This window comes from Hirundo rustica, chromosome 5 (genome assembly GCF_015227805.2).
Source record: "Hirundo rustica isolate bHirRus1 chromosome 5, bHirRus1.pri.v3, whole genome shotgun sequence".
In the NCBI taxonomy this organism is placed as follows: Eukaryota; Metazoa; Chordata; class Aves; order Passeriformes; family Hirundinidae; genus Hirundo; species Hirundo rustica.
In genome coordinates, this window is record NC_053454.1 from 11,806,439 (window position 1) to 11,832,738 (window position 26,300).

The window sequence follows — 26,300 nt, forward strand, 5'->3', positions numbered from 1 at the left end:
GGCCCTGCACCAGGAAAGTCCTGTTCTAGCTCACTGTTGGAAGAAGAACTCAGCTACAACCAAAGTCAAGCAAGTGTGTGACACCCTTCTTATGGGGCTTTTGTCCAGCAAGATGTTGAGATGTTGTAGGTTTTGTTGTGTGAAGCAAGTATGTACCTAGGTTTTCTGCTATCACTCATCCAGTCTGTTTGGAATAAAGGTCCTATAGGAAGAGGGTGCAGTTTCAATTAAGTTCAGTCCTCTTTTCATCAAGCAATGTCAAAACAGGATGAGATGCACTGTCTGCAAGAGAATATACCAAAATAATATATTTCTCCAAAGTTGCATACTTGTTTTTAGGCAAACTCACAGGATGCCAGGGTATCAGGATGCAATTGTGTCTGCTTCTGTAGCACCTAAAACTGCAATTTTATCTCTTACTGAATAAAGGAACAGTATGTATCTGGTGACTGAGAATAGTTTTTAGTAAAATAAGGGCTATGGTATGAAAAATCCCCAAAACATTTAATTCTAAAGCATTAATCTGACATGTTCTCTGAGCCTTGTGATCTCCTTATGTATCAGAATTAATATGAATCTCCTGGCTTAATACATAAAAAATAGCATTATTCTATTTTTTAGTTAAAAAACCTGAGTGCTTTGGAAACCTGAACAGTGTGACCTAACCAGATCCCAAATAAACAGAGTCCCTCTCTCTTAGCATTATGGATGATAAATAAAAGATGCTCTTCATTTAACAGATGTATGCACCATGCAACATACCGGACCTACTATGGGACCTTCAGAAGTTTTTATTCTGGAAATTCAAATTAATCTCTTGATTGCAAAGAAATAACTCATAAAAATAATATTTTCCCAATACTTGCTAAGATAGGTGCACACATCACAGTCCATGTTCCACCTGCATACTTCACTAACTGACAGGGCTTGGTGTCCTGTGGAGGAAAAAATTGACTTCTTTTTCCCCAACATGATCAATAAATCTCAATGTTACCATCAGGAACAAAAAAATCAATATTTGTCCATACAAGAGAAGACTTTAAGGAAGCAACAAAGCAATGTCCTACAAGCTATACTTAGTTTTTTTCACATGCACCAGTGAACCCTCCATATGATATTAACGTGTTAATGTGGAAATACACATTTATTAAGTGAGCTGTGGAATCCTGGACAATATATGCTCAGAAATGCCAGTTGACTAAAATCAGTGTGTTGATAACGAATAAATGAAATTTTTACTATCTTACTAGCTCCCCTCATGTGAACACCACCAATAGTGTTGAATTTAAGACAGCAGGTCCCACTGGAATATAAATGCAGAAAAGAAAGATGTTTTCCTTGGATGTATATTGGCATTGCTCAGGTTTGGTACATCACTGCTTTTTCACATTGTTTGAGTCCATGGGTAGTTGTTAATGAGAAAGATGGTTATCTAGACTAATTTCTGATGAAATCCCAGGGACCTCTCTCTTTAACCTCCTACTTTTCCTGATTTGCAGTTAGTAACTGGCAATTCTTCTTGTGTTGGGACCACCAGGTATGCCCGTGGAGCAAAGACAACAGCGCAGTGTGGTTGGGCTTGCATTCAAACAGCACCCTGTACATGAGCAGTAAACAGGCCTTGTGATTGATCCGTTCTTCAAATTTGCTTAGTCACGCAATTAATCTCAGACCAGTTTGTTACAATATATTGTTTCAGAGCAACAGAAAATGTCCCTTATGTAACTACTGCCGTAGTCACAGCCTGTGACAATTGCCAGAGACTGGCTGTATGTGCGGGAGACGAGTGTCCAAGGACTTGCGAATTTGGTGGATGATCTCTGGCACCAAATCTCAGGATGATTGTAAGGCAGGGCTGTAAAGATGGACTTTCTGAAGCAGGCTGTACAGAGAGCTGAGGGGAGCACACCCTCCACTCCTCCTGCCCTTGGTTTTGGAAACTTGAATCCCTCACAGTGAAACGAAGCCCTCCCCGGTTCGCCTCTTTCTGCCGAGGCCAAGGCGGACGAGCACCGCGCCGGCCCGGGCGCCTCCCGGGGTGCTGAAGGGACAGCTCCGGGCGGCGCGCCGCGCTCCGAGGGGATCCGCGGGACACGCCCGGCTCGCCGCCTTGCGCGGGGCTCGGCGGGCACGCAGGGGCCGAGGGCCGCACGCCCCGTGCCCGGCGGCCCAGGCAGCGCTCGGCGCGATCACTTCCGTGTCAGGGCCGGGGCCCGCTGCCTCTAGCCCCCCGCCTGCAGCCCCCCGCTGCAGCCCCCCGCCCCCCGGCATGCGAAGGGGTCGGGCGCCCTGTCCGCGCCGCCGCAGCGGGGGAGCGGCAGCCGGGGGCGGCGGGGCGGAGCAGAGCCGCCGCCACCCCCGCGGGCACCAGCTGCTGCGGCAGCGCCAGCCCCCCTGCCCGGAGGCTGGGGCTGGTTCTGCTTCCTGCCTCCCACGCTCCGGCCACCCCTCGCTCTTCTCCCCGCCGCTCCCCCTGCGGCCGCAGACCGACCCCGAGCGACGCGGGCCCGTCCCCCGCCCGTACCGGGGGCTGCCGCGGCCGCGCCCCCCGCCCCGCCCGGGCACCGCCGCAGCCTCTCCCGCGGAGGGGGCGGGGGCAATGTGAGTGAGCAAAGTGGGAGAAACTCCCTCCGGCTCGCCCGCGGGGGCTGGGGAGGTTCGGAGCTTTTCTCTCTTTTTTTCTCTCTTTCTTTTCGCCTCCCTTTTATTCCAGCCCCGAAGCCACGCAGCAGCCGGTGACCGGCGCCCGCCCGCCCGCAGGGCAGGACCCCGTCGGCACCGGCCGTGTGTGCGTGCGGCGGGTTCCCTCCCTGCCTCCTCCCCCTGCCTCCCGCCCCCCGGATCATTTTATACCGGGGGAGCTGTGCACTGCGGTCCCTGCTCGGGGAATCGCTGCTGCTCTTCCCATTCGCCAGGGGCTTTCCAATCACCTGCCTCTGCCACCCTCTCCGCTCCGCTCTTTGTACTTTATTTTCACGTGCTCTTTACTAACACGGCTATTTTTAAATCCCGCTCGGATTTATTTCTCTCTCGTTCTTTCCTTCTCTCTTATTTTCCTTTTGTTTTTCTTTTTTTTCTCCCCCCCCCCTTTTTTTTTTTTTCCGGGGGGGTGAGTGGGGGGAGGGAGGTTAACGTTTGCAGTTCCCTAAGGGAAAGATCCCACCAGCCAACCCAGTTCCGCCACTGCTGCATCCATCCATTCATTTTTATGGTCACTAACAGCCTATCCCGGTAGTGGAAGGTGCAGAGAAGTGGGAGGCAGGGAGAGCGATAGAGAGAGGGAGATCCGGACAGCGAGAATGGCCGAGAGAAAGAGGAACTGGAATAAAGAAGATGACCTGCCTGTGTATCTAGCTAGGCCGGGCACGACAGCCCAGACGCCGCGACAGAAATACGGGGGAATGTTCGCCTCCGTGGAGGGGGCCTACGAGAACAAAACCATCGACTTCGACGCCTACAGCGTGGGGAAGAAGGGGTCCCGGACCCCGCGGAGCGGCAGCCGGCACGACATGCTGGACGGAGGGGACAACTACAGCGAGACCGCCAGCGACATCAGCGAGATCTCCGGCTCCGTCATCAGCTCCCCGGGAGACCGGGAGGACAAGACCCCGGGCGTGGAGATCAAATACCCCATGGGGAAGGAGCTGCTGCAGGGCCAGGACAATGGCCAGGTGAGCGGGGCCCGGGCAGGGGGGGTGGGAGCCGCCGCCCCCGCTCGCTGGGCGAGCCGAGCCGAGCCGAGATAGACTGCTGTACCGAGCTTAGCCGAGCCGAGATTGCTGTACCGAGCTGAGCCGAGCCAAGCCGAGATTGCTGTGCCGCGCCGAGCCGAGCCGAGCCGAGCTGTGCCGCAGAGCCCCGCTCGCCGCGCAGGGGGCTGGGGGCCGCCTTCGCGGGGCAGTTTCGGCACGGCAGGTCGGGGAGGCGCGGCCCCCTCCTCCCGGGCACGCTGATGCTCTGGGAAGAGCCCGGCTGGCCCCTAAACTACCTCACTTGTCAGAGCTTAGCGGGGGCGGGAGGGGGCGACCCCAGAAATCGTTTTCCTTTGTAAGTGATGACGATGAGTTTTCTCCGTTTCCTTTCCTACCCGTGCCGGGGGGCTGGAGGGCAGCTCGGGTCCCTCGGGTCGCCTCCCGGCAGCCCCCCGGAACAAAGCCGGGTCCGCTGCACTCCCGAGCTCGCCGAGAAAACTCCGCGGAGCCCGTCCCAGGCGCAGCCCCAGGATCTGCCCCGACCCCCGCCCTGACCCTGCCTCTGCTCCCCCCGGCTCCCTCTGCGCCTGCTTTGTCTCCCCGGCAGGGGCGGAAGGCAGAAGGATCGGCCGAAACCCCTGCCCCGGGTTCCCCTTCCCCGGGTCTGCAGCCTGGACTCATTGTAAGCTCAAGGAAGAAGTGAGGCGGTGGGCTGGCCGGCCCTGACGGCTGTGTATCTCCATCTTAGCCCTGTCGGTAGCATGCAGGCTGGAGGCAGAGCCGGGGGCTGGCTCTCACGGGATCCCGGGCCGTCATCGATTACCCCTTAGAAAAAACCGCGGCCTTGCAGTGATGCCTCTGCGTGGATACACCCTGCTCCTCAGCGCCCAGCCTGGAGCCCCTGTGGCTTGTCCACACTCTGCTCTTTCCACTGAAATGAGAGTTTCCACTGTCTTCACCCCTTTTCAGTTTGAGCATGAACAGGATGTTGGTTTGCTCTGGCGGGGGGATTGTGTGCAGGTGCCACATGGGCTCCCGTGCAGCCCAGTGGATGTCTGCTGTGGTGGGACACTAGAGTGAGCCGGCAGGGCTTGGTGGGACACTGTGCCTGGGATGCTGCTGTTTGCTCTGCAACAACCCCAGGGTTGCCTTCAGAGGCTGCCAGCTACAGTGCAGTCTTCTCTTTTCTACCTCACCTGAACTCCTGAGTTTTTTCAATCAGGGCCCTGGGGCAGCAGAAGGGCACAGCACACCCTATCTTCTAGCACCATCCATGGTGCTACTTCCCCATTTTCCCTGCTTCCTAGTTCAGCCTGGGACTCAGGGTAGTGAGCACACACCGCACACTATCCCTCTAGATCCCACTGTGCTTGCAAAGTTGACCAAAGCGAGGTGAGGATAAGGTAAAGCGAGGGTAAAGCAGGCGAGATTTCGCCACTGGCTTAGGAAGGTGCACTGTAAGCAGCAGACACGTGTGACCCTTGTGCAGTGGCATGCAGGGTTTTTTACAAGCTTCAAACAATGATTTCTGGGAAGATGTACTAGGGATGTGGCCTGGGTGTTTAATATCTTGTATCTATGTGGGTATCACTGGGGTGGGTGTGCTAAGAGCTCCAGAGTGCATGACCTTGGGGGGACTAACTTGGGCACAGCTTTGCAGCGCCTTTTACCCTCAAGCACCATGGGTCGAGGGAGGCATTCTGTGAGACAGAGAAAAGACAGAAGGCTTTCAACTAGCCACTTTACCTCTCCGTCAGTTGCTGATACAGCATCTACCTGGTCTGGCCTATCCCCCATGACCTCCACAGGCACAGGACAGAGCAGGTGTGTGACAATGGGGCAGTGACAAGAGGGGCAGAGGACAGTGCTGTTGGGGTCAGAGATGTTGGTGAGGACAAAGCAGGCAGTGCCACCTGGGTCAGTGCCATCAGGGGCAGATCAGGCAGGGCCATCGGGGGCAGTGCAAGGCAATGCCGTCAGGATCAGTGCCATGGGGACAGGGCGGGGCGGTGCCATCAGGGGCAGTGCCATGGGGACAGTGCCATTGGGACAGCGCAGAGCACTGCCATCAGGCTTCATGCCGCGGGGACGGGACAGAGCCATTGCCATGAGCAGCACGGCAGGACTCGCCGCCGGAGGTTATATCCCCCGTCCCCACCCTGCGGCAACCCACGCGTGGGATCCTGCCGGTGACCTCAGCGTGCGAGCGGGGCGGCGGCGGAGCTGGCGGGGCGGCGTTTCCCAGCGCTGGTGCGGGAGGGAGGGAGGCTCCGGCTGGATTGATGGGCTGCGAAGGGGGGCTAGGCGGAGGGGTGGGGGACAGGAGGGAAGGAAACGCTTCCTGGGTTGCGCTGAGCGAATCCTGCTCCGACCTGCAGCCGGGAGGGCGCTGCTGCCGCCTGCAGAGGCAGCGCTCGCCGACCCCACCGGGAGCCGCGTCCCTGTTTGATTGCAGCCGGAAAAAAAAAGGTGCCGGGTTTGCCGGGCTCCCCTTCCTCTGGGCGACGGAACTTCGCCCTCGTTCCACCGCTCCGCCGGGTCGCCCCCGCCCCGCCCCATCACCCGACCGGGCTTCGCATTATTATTCGTCTCGGCACCGCCGGTGTTGTTCCGCCGGGCTCGGCTCGCTCCTCGGGTTCGTTGCGTGCTCCCGGCGCTAGGGAGAGCCGACATGTCTTACCAGGGCAAGAAGAGCATCCCGCACATAACGGTAAGCGGCCCCGGGCGCAGCGAGCGCTGCCCGCGCTCCTTTGTTCGCGGGGCGGGGAAGGGCGTGCGGCGGGAGCGCCGCGGCCGCGCAGTGCCCGGGGCCGCGGGCAGCCCGCAGCCTGCGGGGCCGGGGCTCCCCGGAGCGGCGCGGTGCTGGCGCCGCCGCCCGTCCTCCTCCCGCTGGAGCTCTGGGCGAGGACTGATTGCATCTAATTTTATTTTTAAATATCATCGTCGTATTTTTATTGTATTTTTTAAATTGTATTCTGCCTCCCCTCGCTCGCCCGCCGCCCAGCCGGGGCTCAGCGCTGTGTGCTCGCTCCAGCCCGGGGAGGGGAGGGGAGGGAGGGAGGGCCGGCGGGGGCTCGTCCCGGCGCTGCCGGGGCCGGGGCCGGGGGTACCGCCCTCCCGAGGAGCCGGGCCCGGGGAGGCTCGGCGGCCGGGCGAGGCAGAACAAAAGAGGGAGGGGACCACCGCAGCACAACGTGCCCCTGCCACCGCCCCCCGCAGCGGGCAGGGGCAGCGCAGCCTCGGCGGGTCCGGGGCGGTGGGTCGGGGGCAGGCACAGGCTGCGGAGAAATGGGAGGTGGGCGAGCCTGGGCGTCGAGGGAAGCGTGGAAAATCAAAGAGCGCCATGATGCCAGCACCGACACCTCTGCGCGCTATTAATACATTAGGCGTGGTGGGAATCAGAAGTCAAAGGGTTAATCATAACCATCCTCTTCCTATCGGTGCCCGTCTCCCGCTAGATGCTTTTGTACCCGAGCAGAGCTACAATAGGGTGTGCTTTCCATGCCTGGAAGGACGGACTTGGGTCCTTTGATACAGTATATGCTCTCCCCTAATTACACGATCTAGGGATATAGGTGCTGGGATAAAGAACAGGCAGAGCTGGCGGATAGGGGTGCAATGGGGAAAATCGCACCCGGAGCTTGCTCACACGGCAGAGGTTTTCCCCCGCACCGGTGTTGGTTTCCAGGTTGTTGCTTTCCTCTTGGGGTCTAGATCGCTGGAAGATGGGGTCACTGCTGCTGTGGCACCTGGGGCAGCGACGAGCAGGGAAGCGGGGTGAGCTCCAAGATTGCTTGGGTTCATGGTGCTTTCCCTGGAAAGCTGGCCCGGTGTGACGCGGGGCAAGTTTCGGTAGCAGAAGGAGCCTGGTGGGTGTGGCACCTTCCTGAGCAAACCCGGTGCTTAACGACGGTAGTGGAGCCGCTGTGACAAAGCTTGTAACCTCGCGGTTTTTCCCATGTACAATAAAAGCATCCTTCAGTCAAAATATTTGGTCAGGAGGGGAACAATCTCCTTCTAAAAGCTGAGTTTTATGATACCAAAGTGCTGCATTTATGCCGGTTTCCACTATCAACAGGCAGCAGTGCCTGGTGGCTAAAGCTGAGGTGCTGCAGTGGCTACCTGGGTGCTGCAGTGGCTTTTTTGGGTGATGTCTCCTCTTTGCCTTGTTCCTCAATGTGTTGTGAGACTTACAGTTATGCAGGGCATGTCTGGGTTGGGGGAGACCCAGTTATCCTCTGGGTGAGTGTCAGGTGCTTTGTGCATGGCTCAAGCTTCATTTGAAGCTGGAGTGTAACAAGGTCCCACCCATAGCTGGTTCTTTGCTCTCCAGTTTGGAGTAGAATGAGAAAACTTATGAGTCTTTGTTTTAGAATCAACAGTTCCTTTTAATTTCATCACTTCTCACAGATTTTTTTCTCTGTGCTGGGGAGAGGATTGGTGTGAAAAGGAAAGCCCAATCTCAGCCTTTTATCTTTGAAATGGGAAGTGCTGAAGCTTCTATAAATGAATATTCATTAACATTACTGTTGAGTTTTGTGACCAAATCAAAGGCATAAATTAACATTAGTGAAGTTGGCAGGCATCAGAGCTGGACTGGTTTTGGGATTTTTTTATAGTTCTAGCCCTTCTTCTCCAGCAAAAGCAAATCAAGCACTTTGTGTCAGACCATGCACACACTACCTGCCCCACAAGAACCCACAGGACCTATCTGTGTGCATCTTCTGATGCCCCATTCCAGTGTGGTAAATTAGATACTTAATCCAGCCATTGAGGAAATACATTGTAGCTTCAAGTCTTCGGAGCTCTAAGGAAATGTGATAACTCTGTAGAAGTATGCAACAGCAGTGATGACGAAATAATATGTCATTTGTTACTGTTCTTAACATTTCCCCCCACTCATTCTCCTGCTTTTTGGAGCTGAACCAGCTCCTGAGTTCATTGGAGAAGTGAGAAAATAGTTTCTGACAGTGTCCTGGGTGCTGATGCTTTGCTGTGGATTTTCCAGTACCAAGCCTGTGTTCCTTGCATGGGGCCAGGAGCTGCAGTCAGCAGTCAGAACCTGGCCAGAAGTTCCCTCTGGGATCAGGTCTGCAGCATCAGGAACTGTGAAGGAAGAGGCAGCAGCTGGTTTCACCTCTGATTGGTGTGGGAGCAGATACCATTCTTGGGAAGACAGCCCTGTGGTATCCTGTCTGGGTTACTGCTCTAGGTGCCTGTGGGCATAACTTCCTCCTTGTGCTTAGTCTGACTGTGCCTCACCTCCTGACTCCTTCAGATGGCAGAGCCTGACTGACAGCCCCTGCACCTCTTTTCCCTGAAGCAGCTTTATTCCTGCTTTCCCTTCTCCCACTGCTCATGGTAAAGACACTGTTGCATACAGCCTCTTTGGCACTGAGCATTTCCCTGCTCTCATTTACTGATCTGCACATGGGTTTTTTTCCATTTCATCTGCCTTTTCTTTTCCTTTCCATTTCAGCTTGCAAAAATTCATGATTCTTGCATTTTATATTATTTGTGGCTGTCCTGCTGCCTGTTATGCATCCCATGCAGCATCCAGGCTTGCTGCTAGTGGAGCACCAGCACTGTACCAGTGTAAGGTGGCACTCAGCTGTGAGTCAGACTGGAGTAACTTTTGTGTAACTGCTCTGGGCGGGGGAGGACATCTGTATTTGAAGCACCAGACCAGTCTGGGGATGTTTAATAGAAGTGCATTGAACCAGTAAGTGTAAGCACTTCAGGCACATCTTCTGCACCGTGTTGAAGTCCTTGGCAGGTGGCTCTCGTTCGGGAGTGTTAGCTGGGGATGGAGCAGAGTGTGCATAATGTAAGGGAGGCCAAGAGTGCAGGAGCACTTTTCTCAGCCTTTGTAGTACGCATAGCCACCACATCCATTGCTGAGGTGTTTTTCTGCATGAAGTGGCAATCTTTTGTGCTTCGGTTGTGCAGGATGTTCTCATGCAGACCAGATTTTTCAGGATATACCCCCCAGCCCATTTTAACACACTATTGTACTCCTCTTGTGCAGCATATTACAGGGAATCAATGCAGATGATGACATGGAAATACCTGGTACAAATTATCTTGGCTTCTCTGTTTTGGTAGCGGCTGGCAGTTTTCAAGAAAGGCCTGAGCTTAGATGAACTCAAAATTGTAGCAGGGTTTAAAAAAGGCTTGTGGCATGTTAAATTCCTGTGACAGGACATATTTGTTCCAGGAGCAACTGCACCCCTTAAAACATCATCTGTGTGAGCTCAGTGAAGAGGAGGTGTGAACACAATTCTGCTGAGCAAAGGCAGAATACCTAGTCACCAGGGCAAATGCAAGGAGGCATTTGGGAGAGGAAAATGGTGCCTGAATCCCTTGGAAAAAAAAAAAAAAAGGAATCATCTCTCTGGGTATGGTCCAAGGGTTGGCATATGAGTGGGGAAAGGCACTGCTGGTCCTGAGCTGACAGACTGTAAGGCATAGGGAGACAGAATAAATGTGGTGATACAGAGGAAGGATCTTACTACTGAGCATAACAAGAAAAGAGAAGATCTAGCATAACATGAGGGGGAAAAAAAAAAACACCAACCCAAAAAAACCCCCACCCAGATGCAGAAGAATGGAGAGACTGAAGAAATTCAGAGGAATGGGCACAGACAATAATTTTACTTGTTACCTTTAGAATTGGTAAGAAAAGAGATGAGAAGCAAGTAGGCTTCAGTTGAAGATGGCAGAATACTTTGAGAGAGAAAAAATACATTCATCTGCATTTCTTCTGTGCAACACACTGGTTCAGGATAAAAACTTTCTGTTTGGTCTGAACAAAGTGCTGGGGTAATGTGTGGTGTTCTGGTGTGAGACAACAGCAGTGTGAGAGCTGCCAGCCAATTCATTTTGGATGCCAGGGGGGTCATATCCTACAGATGCAGGACATGGTGAGTACCTAGGATGGTGGACCAAAGTCCTTGTCTAGGTTTGGATCTATTCTGTATCTCCCCTGACTGTGCTTTTTTTATCACCCACCTTTGTTTAACAAAGGCTATGAAGCCACACTCAAATTGCTCTGTCACTTGCCAGAAGTGTTTGAAAAGCCTACTGACTGCTGGGCATGGGAACGCTGCCTCATGCTACTGTTCTGCTCTTGGTGCAAGAATTTGGCTGATTTAGACAGCACTTTTTGTCCTGTTTTAAAACACCAAGGCTTGGGACTTCTGGATGCCTTCTTACTCTTGAACATTCCCTTAATCCTCAAAATTACACGCTCCCATGTGTGTCTGTTTAATAGACTTGTCTCCTCTCAGTTTACTCATCTGTCAGTGTACATGTGTAGTGGACTGGACTTCAGCCTGGCAGCTCTGGAGATGCTTTAGCTGCTTCAGTATAAGTTTTTGGACTTCCCATCACCATTTCCATGATCCTGTGACCCATCTTTCCCTTTCTTTTTTCTATACGAGAAAAAGTGGCCACTTTTTTATATGTCAGTTCCATATGGTGACTTAAATTACATTCAAAGTAGATCCTTCTGGGGACATTTCTGTGGAGACTGAAACCTTTGGCAGAGGGACAGAAGAAAGGGTTTGGGGCAGTGATTCCTTTAACTGCCACAACAAGTTCATCAGCCAGTGCCCTCAGCAGGGCATCAGTGCTTTCAGCATCATAGCTGGTGCCACCACAGAGAACTGAACTGTGCTTTGCTGGAAGCTGGGCAGGTTTGGAAAGGGGACAGTGGCTGTCTGGGAAGACCTCTGATGCAGTGAGGTGCTTGTCTGAATCTTCTTGCAAGTGCTGAAACCTACCACTGTCAATGAAGCACTTTTCTGATGAGGGATCAGGATCTGTTGTCTGCTTTGCTGCCATTTCTTTCAGAATTAAGAATTATTTGAGTGGTAAAAGAATGAAGCTTCCATTTTCCTTTGAAGGAGCCAGCAGAGACCACCGGCTTGTGAAGCACTTGGGAATTAGTTGAGATAAACTTGGCTTTTGTACATATGAGAGAGATAAATGCTCTCGTATTATGAGAAAGAAGGAATAGAGATGGCCAACAAAATAATTTGCAGTTTTCTAATCTTGGTACATGTACAGATGGCGGCCTTGTCCCCTGAAGCAGAGATACTTTGGGATTGTTTGCTTGTCACAAGACAAAAGTTTTAATCTATATTGCATGTCCTAATGAGTTTTAAGGTGCAAGCTATTGTTTATGAATAATAAATGTTCCTGTTGACTTCAGTGGAGTCTACATTCAGTGTAAAACCTCCTGTGTGTAATAGTGAGGACCCAGGTGGGTGCAGGTGGCTGGCTAGAGGAGTAGGCAGTGCTCAGAGTGAAGAGGCTGTGGAAGGGGAACCAGGGCTAATACCATGTGAGGTGAGGCAGAAAGCATCACAACTTGCCCTCACTGGCAGAAAAAAGTAGGTATGTGATGCAGTATGACAGCACAAAGTGTCTGAAGGCAAACGATACACATGGTATTCACTGCGTTTAATTGATCATGAATTATCACTGCTAACATGATGTTAAAGGCATTTTCTACTATTCTGTTTCCTTTGCATCCATCTGCTTTGTCAGAGAAGGGATTCCACATGGTTTTAGCTGGATTTTGACTGTGATTGGTGCTAAGTCAGATATGTCCCAGTAACCTCATGCAGGTTTCTGATTAGAACTTAGATAAAACACATCTTAAGTTCAGTGGCACAGAGAATTCAGCCATGCTGTAAAGTTACTGTATTTTTTTCCCAAGTTTAAGCTTTCGTGTGAATGGCTTGCTGGGATTTTGAGATCCCCTTTAATTGACATAACCTGTGTGTAACCCAAGGGATGGGTATAGCAACATAGGATATAATGGATTCAACCCTCCAGCCCCTACTTAGATGTAACCCCTGCTGATGCCAATGAATATTGTCATCAATAAAATGTTTGTTGTGCTCCCTCCTAAAAGCAAAGCAAAGATGACATTTACAGTGAAGAAATCCCCATGGAGTTGGTAGCTGTAGGAGTACCCCGTTAGAGTGGGTGATTAAGCAATGAAACAGCCAGCCGAATAGGAAGCCAGGTCTCGAAAGGGGAAACAAAAGAACATCAGATCTTTTAAATGAATAAAGATGAATGAATACATTGGCTATGGACCAAGACACAGCATTACTACAATCAGCATAATCCTTCTTCCTAAATTAATTGCCATATAGTAGAGTGCATCTGTTAAGAAAAAACCCTTAAAAGCAGGATTCTCCATTAGTGGCCTATTGGAAATGATGCCTCAAGGATGGAGTGTTTTACAAGGAATTCCCAGAGTTGATTCAGGGTTCACCCTAGCTAAAAGCCACTCCTATGGAGGGTAATCTAGATGTGAAATTTAAAAGGAGGCATACCGCTGATTAAAAGCAGATCTTCTATAAGCAGACAGTACTTCATGAAATCCCATTTACAGCTCTTTGATCCTTATGAAATGATTTTAAACAAACATTCCTCCTGGGAAGGATATCTTTGTTCTTTTGCCATTAAGTTTAAAAATGTTCCGTATTTGTAAGTACTTTGCTAAAAGGGAGATAATTTAACTGTATTGTATCACAGCTGGGTCTGAATCTGACCAGCTCTGACAAAAGACAGCCAGATATATCCTCACACACACAAAAAAAGAAAATCTCATATATTGTGGGAAATAAGTCTGCAAGAAGGAACACATAGAAGCACAGAGGAACCGAGTGTCTCCTTCCACTGTTTTCCTGTAGGTCTTCAGCCTTTGGGAAATGGCTTCCTTGCATATAGTCTTCTTGTGGAGATTTAGATAATCAAGGAGAACACAAATATCAGACTGTGTTCCTTGTACTTTCCCTCTAAACTTTATTCTGTGTCTTTTGTAGCTCTCAGTGGCCTTTTAAAAACCTTAGTAACAAAGAATTCTGCCTCTCAAATGCTAAAAAAGTCTTGGCTGCAAGTGTGATAACATAGCTTAATGCCTTTTTATGTCTACTGCATTTGATCTGATGTCTTTTAAATCACAGGTCTTTATAGAGTAAGAACTGAAATGCAGGTGGATTTAGAATTTAAACTATTTTCAAATAGCTGTTTAGCATAAAATCCTTAGTCATCTTCAGGGCTCTTGACTAATCTGGGTTTTAAAGAAAACAGCCATTGTTGCTCTGGAGATGTAAGGACAATGTTGTATTCTACTAAGTCCTTTCAATTACACAGAGGGTGAAATCACCGCTGAGTGTTTTCTCATCCTCTAGGCATGGAAAATCTGGGTTTGAGTGTTGCAAAGAATTTTTTGGTTGGCAAAAGCTGCAATGCTGCAATTATAAAGGGCTCAAACCAAGAAGTAAACAGTACAGCACTTAGAACTGTATGCTGGATATGTCATCTGAAGTTAATTGTATATTAATGGTAAAACAAACTGTAAATAGTTAAAAATATATGATTTAATTGATTTAAAGGTGAATATATAATAGGAAGATGTTCCATTTGTGGAAGAAAAGCAAAAATGTTATAGCATATATTGGAATTGCAGTTTGGACAGATGCTGCTATTTGATGAAAACGCTACTCTTGTTATCTCTTGGAATCTTTTTGTATGGCTAGAATACAAAAGGGCTTTTTTTTTTTTTTTTTTTTTTTTTTTTTTTTTTTTTTTTTTTTTTCCCCAAACTCCATCTTGGATCACAGGAGTGTGGTTTTCTCTGAAAGGTTCCTGCAGGTGCAGTGCATAGGAATCAATGCTGTAGAGAAGTGTGTGGTTTCTATAATTTGTGCTGCATTGTATTTTGACACACTGCATCAATTTGAGATAATGTTTAGTAAATCTTATGGCAGTTTTATTTTTTCTGTTACTGTATTTTAGTAGTCCCAAGAAGCAGATTTGAGAACTACGTGTCTAAAAGCTATTTGAATTTTGTTGTGTATTTTTAGATCCCTCTAGCTCTGAGGGGAGTGGGTGAATGGGAAAAGGCTAATTTTAAATTTCTTTGCAACTGTTCTTGCTCTAACATTTGGTTTGTAATTTTGAGTAATCCAGAGCAAAGCTGTTTTCCACCCGAGGGAATTTGGTTTCATTTGTGTTTGCGTGTAGCCCTGTGCAGGACTGGGGACCATGGCAGGGCTCAGGCCCGTGGTTGGTTCAGATGCTGCTTCTCTCTGCTGGCCTTTGGCCATCGGTGTGCACAAAAACGTGGACACGCTTCACAAGACCTGAGCCAAGCTGATTCAAACCCCAGCAAAACAGTCAGTTTGTACAAAGTGTGCCAGTCAGCAGCTTACAGATGTTTCGTGTTGCTCCTGCTGTAGTGGAAACAATGGTTGTGAGGGAGCGACAGCCGCCTCCAGTCTGAGCGGCCAGCCCCTCCTCCTGCAGCAAACGAGCCGAGTTTGTGGCGTCTCCTTCTGCTGCCGTGAAAATTGCTGGCATGTCACAGCCTAAGCTCTGCGGCTTTGCTGCCAGGTTAAGCAGGAGAAGCTAGACTGTGATTAGGAGAAGGGTTTGAAGGTGAAGGGCTGGGAGCAGTAGGAGTGGCTGTACCGTGCTCAGCCGTGGGCTGAGCCGGGAGGTGCCAGCGCCTGTAAAATGGAGCTGCAGAGGAGACAGCACATATGCATCGTGGCTGAGCTGATGCTGTGTCACGGCCAGGCACAGAATTCAGAGGCAAACAGCACTGCAGCAGTGCAGTTGTATCGCTGCAATAGTGATGGGTGGAGAAGAAACACCTTGGCTTTCACACCCCGCAGTGACTGTGGAGTGTGGATTTACAGTGTGCTGTCTGCATCTCCCACGTCAATGAGAGCAGGGGTTTTACCCCCTGCATCTTGGCATCTCATGAGCTGTTCAGTGTAACATTCCCTCTCTATTTTGCCGTGTTCCTGCTCTCTGTCCTTGGCAGCCTGGAGGGAGGAGAGGGTCCCAGCAGCTGCTTTTGGCTTGCACTGGGAAAGAGGTGGGCTGGCAGCTTCTTGTGCCAGGCAATGCACTGAAGGCTTGGTCTGGAGCCCTTGGAGCTCAGCAGGCAGGGCACCACTGCCTGAAACACCTGTTAGCTGAACAGAAAAGTGGCAGCCACCCCAGAAAGGCTGACAGTGTTGTCACCTCCTGAGCTGAGTGATGAGCCCATTGCTGTTAGCATTGTGAGAGCACCTGAGGGTCAGTGGCTGGCTGAGGGTACCTCTGGGATCTCGGTATTCTTCCTCATGGAGAGGGAAGGAGAAATATAGGCCAGTACTGCTGGGATTAGTTCAGGAACTTTAGGTCACTCCTCCCTTCCTTCACTGCTTTCCCCAGGACACTGCAGAGTGTGTCTCTCCAGCCTGAAATAGGGAGAAGAGGACTCTGGTCCCTAGTTTACCTGGACATTTGTCACTTGGTAAGAGAATTGCAAGCAGTCTGCCTGACATCATTCCCCTGGTAAATCATAAGTGGCCTCTGGTCATGCACAGCCTTCTCCATGCCCAGGGAGGCTAACCCACTTCACAGAGCCTGTGTGTGCTCAGATTTCTGTCCAGGATTTCACTGCAGCAAGGACCTAAACCAGTGTGGGATCACCCAGGCTCCAGTGGCTGTCCCTGAAGCCCGTGCTGAGGCTGTAGCAGGGTCCATGCACACCAACCATTTGTATGTAATTTTGTTTCATGAAGAATGCAACAAATTGCTTGTCAATATTAATTTGTGCCTCCTTTCTAGTAATTTATTTTTGTGTCATTTTCCCAGCCTGTTCATGGAAGGGCATCTCTGTGATCTGTGCATGCAGGTGCTGCTGCTGCTTTGGCTAAGGACAAGCCAGCCCTGGTCTGGAGCAGGGTGTTTGAGGCAGTGCTGGTTTCCTTGGGCGCAGTGTACTGCTGAGGTGTCCACAGGGCACCCAAACCTCACCGGGGCTGCTGGTGCCCAGTGACACCATCTGTCTCAAGGTGCTCTGCTTTGCAGCAAACTGTATTGTGTCCTACGCTTGACAGGTCAAGCTGGTTGGCAGTTGTTCCAACAAAACTCCTTTTCTTCTTAATTTGCTGATATGCTGGAATGGAAGCATGTTAGAGAAGTTTCCACAGCTCTCAGATTCTGATGAAAGCTGGGCAAGGCTCCACAGCACTGTCCCCAGTGGCTTGGCAGCCTACCTGGGGTTGTGTGTTTTTTTGGCAGCCTAGTCTTCTGTAACTTCCCATACGCAGCTGGGGAACCTTAGCCTCAGGTGCAGGACTGCTCTTGCAACAATTCTGAATTGCTTGTATTTTCTTCTGAGGTGTAAAGAATTAAAATTTTGAAAGTCTCCATGAAGTGCAGGTTATTCTCTACCAGAATTTCTCACACCCTCCAAAATTCTGAACAAGGTGAGACTTTATAGCTGAATATTAAGTAATCCTGTACAGACTGAGGCCTAATTTGATGGCTGGCTCTATAACTGAGTTCTTTCTTAGGACTGCATTTGTATCTTTTTTATATTAGCTTATTCTAATACCTAATTTTGTTACTTACATATGTATATCTATATGTAAAACCATATAAAATCCTTATGTCTACAGTTATTTTTCTGCAGCTGAGCTTCAGCTTTTAGTCTGTTTTATTTTCCTTGCCTGTTATATTTGTTTCTACTTATTATGCATCTTCTCCTGTTTTAAAAGAAATGAAATGTAGAATTCTTGATGAGGATGCAGATTTTTTGACTCCTTAGCAGTGACAGATGCAGTGCTCTGGGAACACTGCCTGCCTCCTGCAGTTGGACAGTATTAATGTTTAGGAAGGCAATTGAATGAGCTGAAAGAGAGCTACAAGATGGTGGTCCCTGCAGGTCAGTAGGCAGCGTAGTAAATCATCATAGTGAGGAGGTGCAACTGCCAGCAGGTGACACAAAAACTTATTACTATTCTGGCTGCTGATTCACAAGTCCTGCTGCAATTACAAGTGACAATAGAGAGGCTGGGGAGAAAACAGGGAGCCTGCTCTGGCAAATTCCAGATAGGAGGACTTGCACTCATCTCCATTCTCTAATGAGAGGGTAACAATGTCTGAGGCAGCTCCTGGGGACATATGTCATCATAGTTCTGTGCCTTGGTTCCCCTCCCAAGGTTGTGTCACTGCTGCAGCATGCGGAGAAGAGCTTCAAACCTGCTGAGTACCTACACCTTTGTTGTGCACTGTGTTTAAAATGTCTTTTCCCCCCTCTTCTTTCTCCCTTAAAAATATCTGTTTCTCCCTTTTCCCTTTTTCTAGAAGGATGCAGAGGGCTATAAAAGTGTTGAACCTGCAAAATTGTTCAAATACAAGCTAAAATGTAAATGTGCAGTGTATAACAGGGGTTACATTGTACCACCTCTAGCTCTGCCTTAGCACTTTTCAATGAAGAGTTTTTTAGAAAGTTATTTGTTTTGTTGTCCTAGTTTAATTGATTAAGAATGTATAAACTTGTTTGTTTCCTAAACTGGGAACACAGAACATTCATAGTTTATATGCCTGAGTCATGCTGTAATTACACCAGGAATTGAATCTTGAGTAGTATAAAACATGGACAAACTGGAGATTCTTGTCTGGCGAGCCAAGGAAATAATTTATAATAAATGGCTATTTTTATGTATGAATGGGAAAAAAATGGTTCTGACTGCTTTAAGAGCTTTCCAGCATTCACAGTCACTTGGCAAAATTCTTTCCAAAAGTGTTATGTTGTCATGGTTTAACCCCAGCTGGCAACTCAGCCCCACACAACCACTTGCTCAATTCTCCCCTGCCTCACTCCACCTCACCCCACTGTGAGATGGGAGAGAATTGGAAGGGTAAAAGTGAAAAAAACCTCATGGGTTGAGGTGAAAACGCTTTGATAATGGAAATACAATAATCATAATAATAGTAATGATAACAATGTAATTGGTAGGAAAATCAAAAAAGAGAGATTAATGAAACCAAAGAAGGACAAAAGGTGCACATACAATTGGTCACCACCCACCTATTGATGCCCAGCCAGTCCCCAAACAGTGCTCTCCCCATCAACCTCCTGATGAGTTTTATTGCTGAGCATGATGCCATATAGTATGAAATATCCCTTGGGTCAGCTGTCTCAGCTATCTCCCCTCCCAATTCCTTGTGTTTGCCCAGTCTCTTTCCTGGTGATAAGAAAAGACATTCACTCTCTAAGCTCTGTGCAGCAACAGCTAAAACATCCTTGTGTTATCAGCACTGTTTCTGGCACAAATCCCAAAACAGCCCCATACAAGTTGCTGTGAGGAAGGTTAACTACCCCAGCTAAAGCCAGAAAAGCACTGAAGTTATGGACTTGCCCTGTCTTTGGGTAGGTGGTAGGAAGTTGGCACTTCCAGTATGATTTCTACAATGGGAGAGTTTAAATACTGATTTTTGGGAATATGCACTGGTAAAATTTGCTTTCTATAAAATGTAGTTTTTGAGAACAGAATGTAACCATTTGAATAGAGAAGAATATAAGCAGACAATTGCTGTGAACAGTAACTCTTTCAGACTTGGTATTTTGAACAGTCCTTCTTGGGAAAAAAAACCCCAAAAAACCCACCAAACCTTTCTTCCTGGCGCTTTCAAAAATACCAGAGATGGTAGCTCTTTGTGCTCTTCGCATGATGTTTCAAATGAACCGAACTTTGGAGGCTGTCTTCTCTTCTCATTCATGGACTGAGTGAGATATGACATGGGCAGCCTCAGCACAGAGTGCCCCCAATTCATCAAGAGCCTTTGACCTGCAGAAATCACAAATTGATTACAATTAATTCTTCCTGGCCTCTAGAAAGTCTGTGTTCAGCTGTGGGTCTGTACCATGGGGCAGGAGGCATGAGCTGTGAGCCGTGTCCATTGGCTGCTGTGCGGGAGTTGCTCCTGCTGGGCTGATGTTAAAGGAGCTTCTCTGGTGAGGAATTTCCTCGTGGCAGGGCTAAGCAGCCTCTTATGACCTTGTCCTTCCCCATTCAAAGCTTTGTTACTTTTCCTGAGGTGCCCGGGGCATCAAGTGAGCTCAGCTTGGCCATTGCAGTTTCTTCTGGGGGCTTCTCTTTCCCTTTTGGCCCTTGTGCAATGAGGTGGTAAAAGCAGGATGTGGTGGTGTTTCAAGTGTTTCTGTGTGCGGTGGCTGCTGCTTTGAGCAAAATTAACTGTGATGACACTGAGGTCTTGTGTACCAAAAGTCAGGAATAAACAAACAAACTATCCTGTCCACTGTTTGTGTACCCACATGAACCCACCTTTATATACAGTCGTGTTTGATGTTAATGGCTTTCTTTGTAACATGAGCATATTTGTTATTATAAATACGTTATTATGTTTCTTTATTTTGACAAACCCACATTTTCCCTTTTTTTTTCCTTCTAGAGTGATCGACTGCTCATTAAAGGTGGAAGAATTATCAATGATGACCACTCCTTCTATGCAGACCTATACCTTGAAGATGGACTTATAAAGTTGGTTTTACAAAATACTGCTTTTTTTGCATGCGTGTTAGCATAGACTACTGTGACTGTTTGATCATGCTGACCTGAAATCTTTTGTGGATAGAATCTCAGTTACCTCTAAATGTGAGGCTGTAGTTGAGGAGTGTTTAATTATTAGATTCTGCCATTTTATCTTCACTAAGATAATAGAACATTTCTTTGCTGTAAATTGAAGATATTTGCTTTTTGAACAGTTCAATCACAGTTTCTTCCAGAATAGTTAAGGCAAGTAGGCACTTTCAAGAAAAGAGGTAATGGTAAGGATGATGAAAATCTTTTGAGTCCATGAATGGCAGAAGGCTCTCTACAGCTTTTTTCCCCATACCTAGTCAGTGCAATTGCAGCCATGCTCTTCAGGATTGTAGGGCACAGAAACCTGAAATATGCCATGTTGCACATGAGGATCTGCTGCTTCTCATTTGCCTCTTGGTTAATGCTGAACCACAGCATGTTCTGTTCCTATAATGTTGTTATGCGTTGTCACACAATTGGAAAGAAAGTCCTGATTTACCAGGCTGTAAAATACAGGAACTTGCAAAGTATTTGTTAGGTGAAAAACTTGAAACGTGTCACTGATAGCCTGGGAAACTGTAACAGAGATGTCCATGGGCTCTGCTGGTCCTGCCATGGCTTAGTGGAGATCAGGGTCTCTAAGTATGTAGTGTGTATGAGCATCCTGATATACACAAAGATCAAAGCCTTTTTCATGATTGCTAAACATTTTCACTAGTGACCCAAGAAGCTTAGTCTCCAGAGGGCACAATTTGATGCACAGAAATATAATTATGATTATCTGGTAAATAATTAATTGTGTACTTGTTTTCAGAGCTCCTTAAGAATATAACATCAGATTAAAAGTCCAATTCTTTATATATCTGTGACTGCTTATGTTATGGTTCAGGTTATTTCAACAGAAAAAAATCTGAATACTTTCATCCACGGTCTATGCTGTTTTCTTTTTAATATTTCAATCTGCCTTTCCATTTTTAGTGTTACTTGCATTGCAGAAGTGGCAAAAGTGGAAAGGACACAGAATTTTGAACATGTATCTATTTTTAAAGCAGCAGTCAACCAAGTTGTGCTCTCTTTGATGGGTGTTTTAGCTGAGTTTTTCTGGGGTTGTGTTAGTTAAGATGCAAATCTTCTAGTAACACTTGTAAGCATCAGAACTATTTAAACAACTAAATGCATGAGGTGCTGAGAGCCTGAAACCACTGTGAATTTTTGGCTTTGATTCCAGAAATGCGGTGGTAATTAGTAGGCAGGCCAGCAATGACAAGCTTTCACCTGTCCTTGTTAAGTACAAGAACTCCCTCTGAAATCCATGTGTGGATCTGTACCTCCAGGAAGTATCTCAGCTGCCCAAACTAATTAGGATTAATAGTAAACAGACAGGAAAGATCTTAATTCTTAAGAGGCATTTATCTTTGCTCAAGGAGGCAAGATCTCTATTTCGCACCCTGAGTTATGCCTGGCTCCCTAGATTTAGATGACCCAAGATTTTTCTTTGTGAACTGTGCAAGAAGTCCTGCTCTGAAATAATTTGTGAGATCAGCCTATGAGTTGGGGTTGGGTCCTTACTGAGTTCAGATGTGCCACCTAAGAAAGCTCTGGGTTTGTTTGATCTCTCGGTTTCTTCAGGTGGAACTGCCCATTGTGTCTGAGTATTTAACATCATCGTTAAATGTGGCTCAAGCTTGTTTGGAGCTGGACCTTGAAACTCAGTCATCCACATTTCAGTTGATTTTATAACTGTCCAGCTGCAAATCCTGCTGATAATACAGAATCCTAATACAGAATCCTAATACAGAATCCTAATACAGAATGGAGCAGACACCAAACCATTCAGCCCAGAAGAGGCAATAGTGTCCTGGTTTTACCGGGCTATAAGAGATCTGGGTTATTTTTCTCACTCTGAAATGGAAATTGATTGGAAAAGAGAGGGTTGGGTTTCTCTTGCTGGCTAATGAAAAGATTTGGGTCTTTGAATGCTTTTAATGCAGATCGTTCTGCAGAGAGGGAAGCAGATGTAACCTTGAGTGTGTTTGAAGATCAGCTGTAGTTTGGAGGATGGTAGATGTTTCCTTCCTGCCAATCAATGCTCAAACTGGCTCCCTAGGTACAAGGAGCAGCATGTGGCTTTTTCCTACCTGAAACTTAAGCCCCGCTCACTCAGATGGCAGCTGAGAGGCAGTTCTCCAGTATCTAAATAGTATTTTAAATATTTGGTAATTTAAATTGGCATGTAAATAATATATTTTGCCTACATCTCTCCTGCCTCTGTTACCACTTGAGGAAGTGAGCCCTGTGCCATGTTACAGTTCATGGTCTGGTGCTTGCTGTACTCTGCTCCATCCCTGCCAAGGGAAAGGGTTGGGTCCCTCGGGCTGGAGCAATGAACAAGTGGCAGGGTGAGGGATTGGGGACGTGGTATCCAGAGCTGGGCAAGTGATGAGTCGAGTTAGGGGGAACCTCAGGTGCCTAAAAGAGGTCTGGGCTTGATGACCACAGAAACACCACCACGGAGTTCTGGGAGAGGTTTTCAGCTTTCTTGGTGAAGCTTCGGAAGAGCTGAAGCTTGCTGTATCTGCTGTGCTTTAATCAGCTCATGTGCAACAGAATTTACCAACTTGTTCGACTGAAAATAGCAGACAGCATCAGCTTTCTGTGGGTCTGAGTTTTCTGGCTGCTGACATATGAGGAAACCAGCACAGTCATTGATACAGTGTCTAGAATGCAGTTATCTGCACTGTTGTAGTTTTTCACCCACGAGTAATGGAACCTCATTCCTACTCACATACACTTTGCATAAATGACTGATCAATTCAGGAATCCTGTCACATTATCTCCTATTCTCTGTTCTGCTTAGAATAAAAATAACCTTGAGCACCAGTGAAGATCAGACTTCTCCCAGCTTTAATCTTGATGCCAGGGCAAGAGATGAGACAGGTTTCTGACAGGTAGTAGTGCAGCATCATCCACGAAGGCTGTTTGGTCCCATGCCACTTCAACATGGATGATTTCAGCTGATTGAGATGTTACTCAACCATACACTGAAAATAATGAGCATGGGGTCATCAAAAAACTTCAGTATATAGTTGGCACACTTTTACTTTGTTAGGATATGTGTTTTCTTGAGGAGGAAACTGACACTGATTGTGGAAGAAAATAAAAATTAATTGCTTTTTTGTGAAGGTTTTCATTAATATTTTCTCAGAAGGTCTGTTAGTCCTTGAAGTGCAGTTACTCCTTGGACATACTCAAGGAAGATAGGTTGCAGTTAATTTTTTTCCCAGTTTGATGTCTTAGCCACATAAATGCTCTAGAAAGGTGGATGGTTCTTCTGATTAAAATCTTGGGGATAGATTTGACTAATGAAAATTAGTGCAACGCCATTACTGCACATGGAGCTACGTAACTTTATGCAGGCACTGAATCTGCTCATGGGCGCAATGCCTTATGATCTGCCTTTGTGGGGCACATTTCAAAACAGCTTTTGATGGTGCAATTCAGTGTGCCGGGCAGCTGCTGGTTTTTACATCCAGGCCGGTTCCCTGTTTGTCAAGGTGTTGTTCACACTCTGCAGCTGCACTCAGGTTGTGACAGGCTGCCAGTGCTGCTCATGTTGATGACTATTAGGTGCCAGACGTGGAGGTGCTAGCTCTCATGAGTAAGCCCTCCTGGATTTGTTCAGCGCTCTGACCCCATCCTGGGATGCCCACGAGGTGTTTGCCCATGGAATGGCTGTGCTTCCCTCCAGCCAGAGCCCAGGGCACCCAGAGAGACAAGTTGCTGGAGGTGACATTTTTGCTTAGCATATGAAACAAATTCTTGACCTCCTGGGGCTATTTATTAACTCTGTCAGTTTGGCCAGATTCCAATGTGAATAATTATACCTGTTTATTTTATTTTTCCCGCTGGTTTTAATGAACAGTTATATTCATTTCTGGCTTTACCTTATCACAGTCAGCTGTTAATCAATCACTGTGTTTTGAACTGTAGGTGGGAATTGCATTTTAATATAGGGAAACAGATTCAGCAGCTCAGATGTCTGAAGTATTTATTTAGCTGTGGATAAATGTTATTTTATCCAGACAAAAGAAAATTAAGACAAGGACTGTGTCTGTGTCTGTAATATGAGATGAACTAAGTGAACTTTAACTACCTTACAGTTACTTCTAAGCCCGAATACATTGTGGTGTAACAGTGCAGCGACATGGCTTCCACACAGACCATATCTCTCCCTGTTCGGCACCATGCCAAGTAGACAATAAAAATTAGTGTGTCTTTCAAAGTTAAAGTTTAATTTATTTGTAGTTGAGTCCATGAATAATAAAAGTATTTTGATCATAAGTTTTTGGAGTTTGATATTGGCATGGGGGACAGACTAATATTTTTAATTAAAAAAAAAAAAAAAAAAAAAAAAAAAAAAAAAAAAAAATCCTGCTTTGAAGACCTGAAGGGAAAAAGATCGCAACAGCTAATTATAATTTTTCCACACAGTTATCCAGAATGTTTCACTGACTTTTAACTTCAAGAGGAGGATGAAGAATATGGGACATGGTAGAATATGGGACATGGTAGATTAAATGTGTTTAGGTCTCTTAGATATGTATTTCTGTATCTTAGGTTATTTAGATTTCCTTTTAAGGATAAATTTGCATTGCATGATGACAAAATAATTATAAAATTTTCTGATACGCCTTTTGCTTCTGCCATATATTTACAATTCCAGCTTGCTCCCATATTTGATCTATGCTTTCCTATTTTTATTTAAGAACTTAATGTACAAAACTGGAGCCCCCAAGAGAGCGTTAAGTGTACGTAATTTGAATTGTTTAAAGATAGAAATCATATAAAAATAATCAATTTTTAATGCTGGTGCATTACAGCTCCTTTATTGGCCACTAGAGCCACACAAAGCAAACAGCTCATGGCTCAGCAAGGCAGCTCTCCTCCGCTTTGTTCTGCTGTGCTGCGCAGGACAGAGCGAGCGTGTGCTTGAGCTTCACCTTGCCTTTGAGGATCCACCTCCTTCTGTATGGGCCCGGGCTCCCTCTCCCCTACGTGGCTCAAATAGCTTTGTCCTCTGTGCTTGTTCAAATAAAGTAATACTGGCTTTCCTTGCTGTCCAGGCAAATAGGAGAGAATCTGATTGTCCCTGGAGGAGTCAAGACCATAGAGGCTAATGGGCGCATGGTTATTCCTGGGGGAATAGATGTCAACACTTATCTGCAAAAGCCTTACCAGGGGATGACTGCTGTTGATGACTTCTATCAAGGCACAAAAGCAGCGCTAGCAGGGGGCACCACCATGATCAGTGAGTACCAGGAGTGCTGTTCCTTCCCATGCCAGGCTGAAGCCTGTGTAGCGTGTGTGGGGCTAGCTACCAGAGGCTTCATTCTGATTTTCTGAGATCTTCTGCTATGAATCTTCAAATTTTTGGGCACTGTGTTTGAGATCCATTCATCATTGTTACCCAGGGTTGGCCTGAAAATGAACCTACCCTCAGAAAGGAATACCAGCACAGGGAATCGTCTCTTGGATTTTCCTCTGAAATACAAAACAAGCACTGAGGAATAATGTACGTGCTCTTGGGATTTTTGGAAAACAGCGTAGGTAGTGCTGTAAGTATATGGCACAGAAAATCTGACGAAGATCTGCTGTTCCCACCTACTGCCATTTCAAGGGCTTTGGAAATAACAAGATGCTTATTTATGGACCTGGATTTGGCAGCAGGAATTGAGGAAGTCCTTACCAGAGATGTCCTGGGGAACATCTTTGTTGGCGAAAGAAAGAAGTGTTTCTAGTTGTTAAAGATCCTTCTTCTGTCTGCAGATGGTGGGACAAGATTTATGCCTTTTCTTCTGGCCATGGCTTGACTTTGGCTAGATGTTGTAATGCAATGGTTCAGGTGCCATAAATTGTCTTAGCTTCTTTATGGAGAGGAGCTTCCCAGTGAAGTTTTACTCACACTGAATTGGGATGTGGCTTTTTTTTGGTGTTATCTGTTACTCATGTTCAGCAGCAGGCACCAGCTGAAAGACTCTTTGGCCATAGGTACAAAATACACTGCTGTTCATTCCTTTTGTTAATAGGTTTTTTTCAGTCTATGTTCTTCAGTTGGGTATTCCTGTGCAGAGTTAGGCTTGAAAATGGCACTGGTAAGCCCACCTTGATTTGTTTTCATACTAACTTTTGACCT

The 26,300-nt window shown here is 47.3% G+C and overlaps 1 protein-coding gene across 2 annotated transcripts in view; it reads left to right on the top strand.

The window, feature by feature from the left end:
- The first annotated feature begins 2,836 nt into the window (after window positions 1–2,836).
- The window catches only part of CRMP1 (collapsin response mediator protein 1), a 50,395-nt gene continuing 26,931 nt past the window's right edge, over window positions 2,837–26,300 (top strand). The window contains exons 1-3 of one of the 2 annotated variants that reach the window (XM_040064942.2): window positions 2,837–3,671; window positions 19,977–20,065; window positions 25,231–25,415. In XM_040064942.2, coding sequence (XP_039920876.1) covers window positions 3,300–3,671; window positions 19,977–20,065; window positions 25,231–25,415 — 646 coding nt within the window. In that variant the 5' untranslated portion in view covers window positions 2,837–3,299. Of the gene's footprint in view, window positions 3,672–6,059; window positions 6,403–19,976; window positions 20,066–25,230; window positions 25,416–26,300 lie in introns of those variants that run through there. The other variant, XM_040064943.2, reaches the window with a different exon arrangement.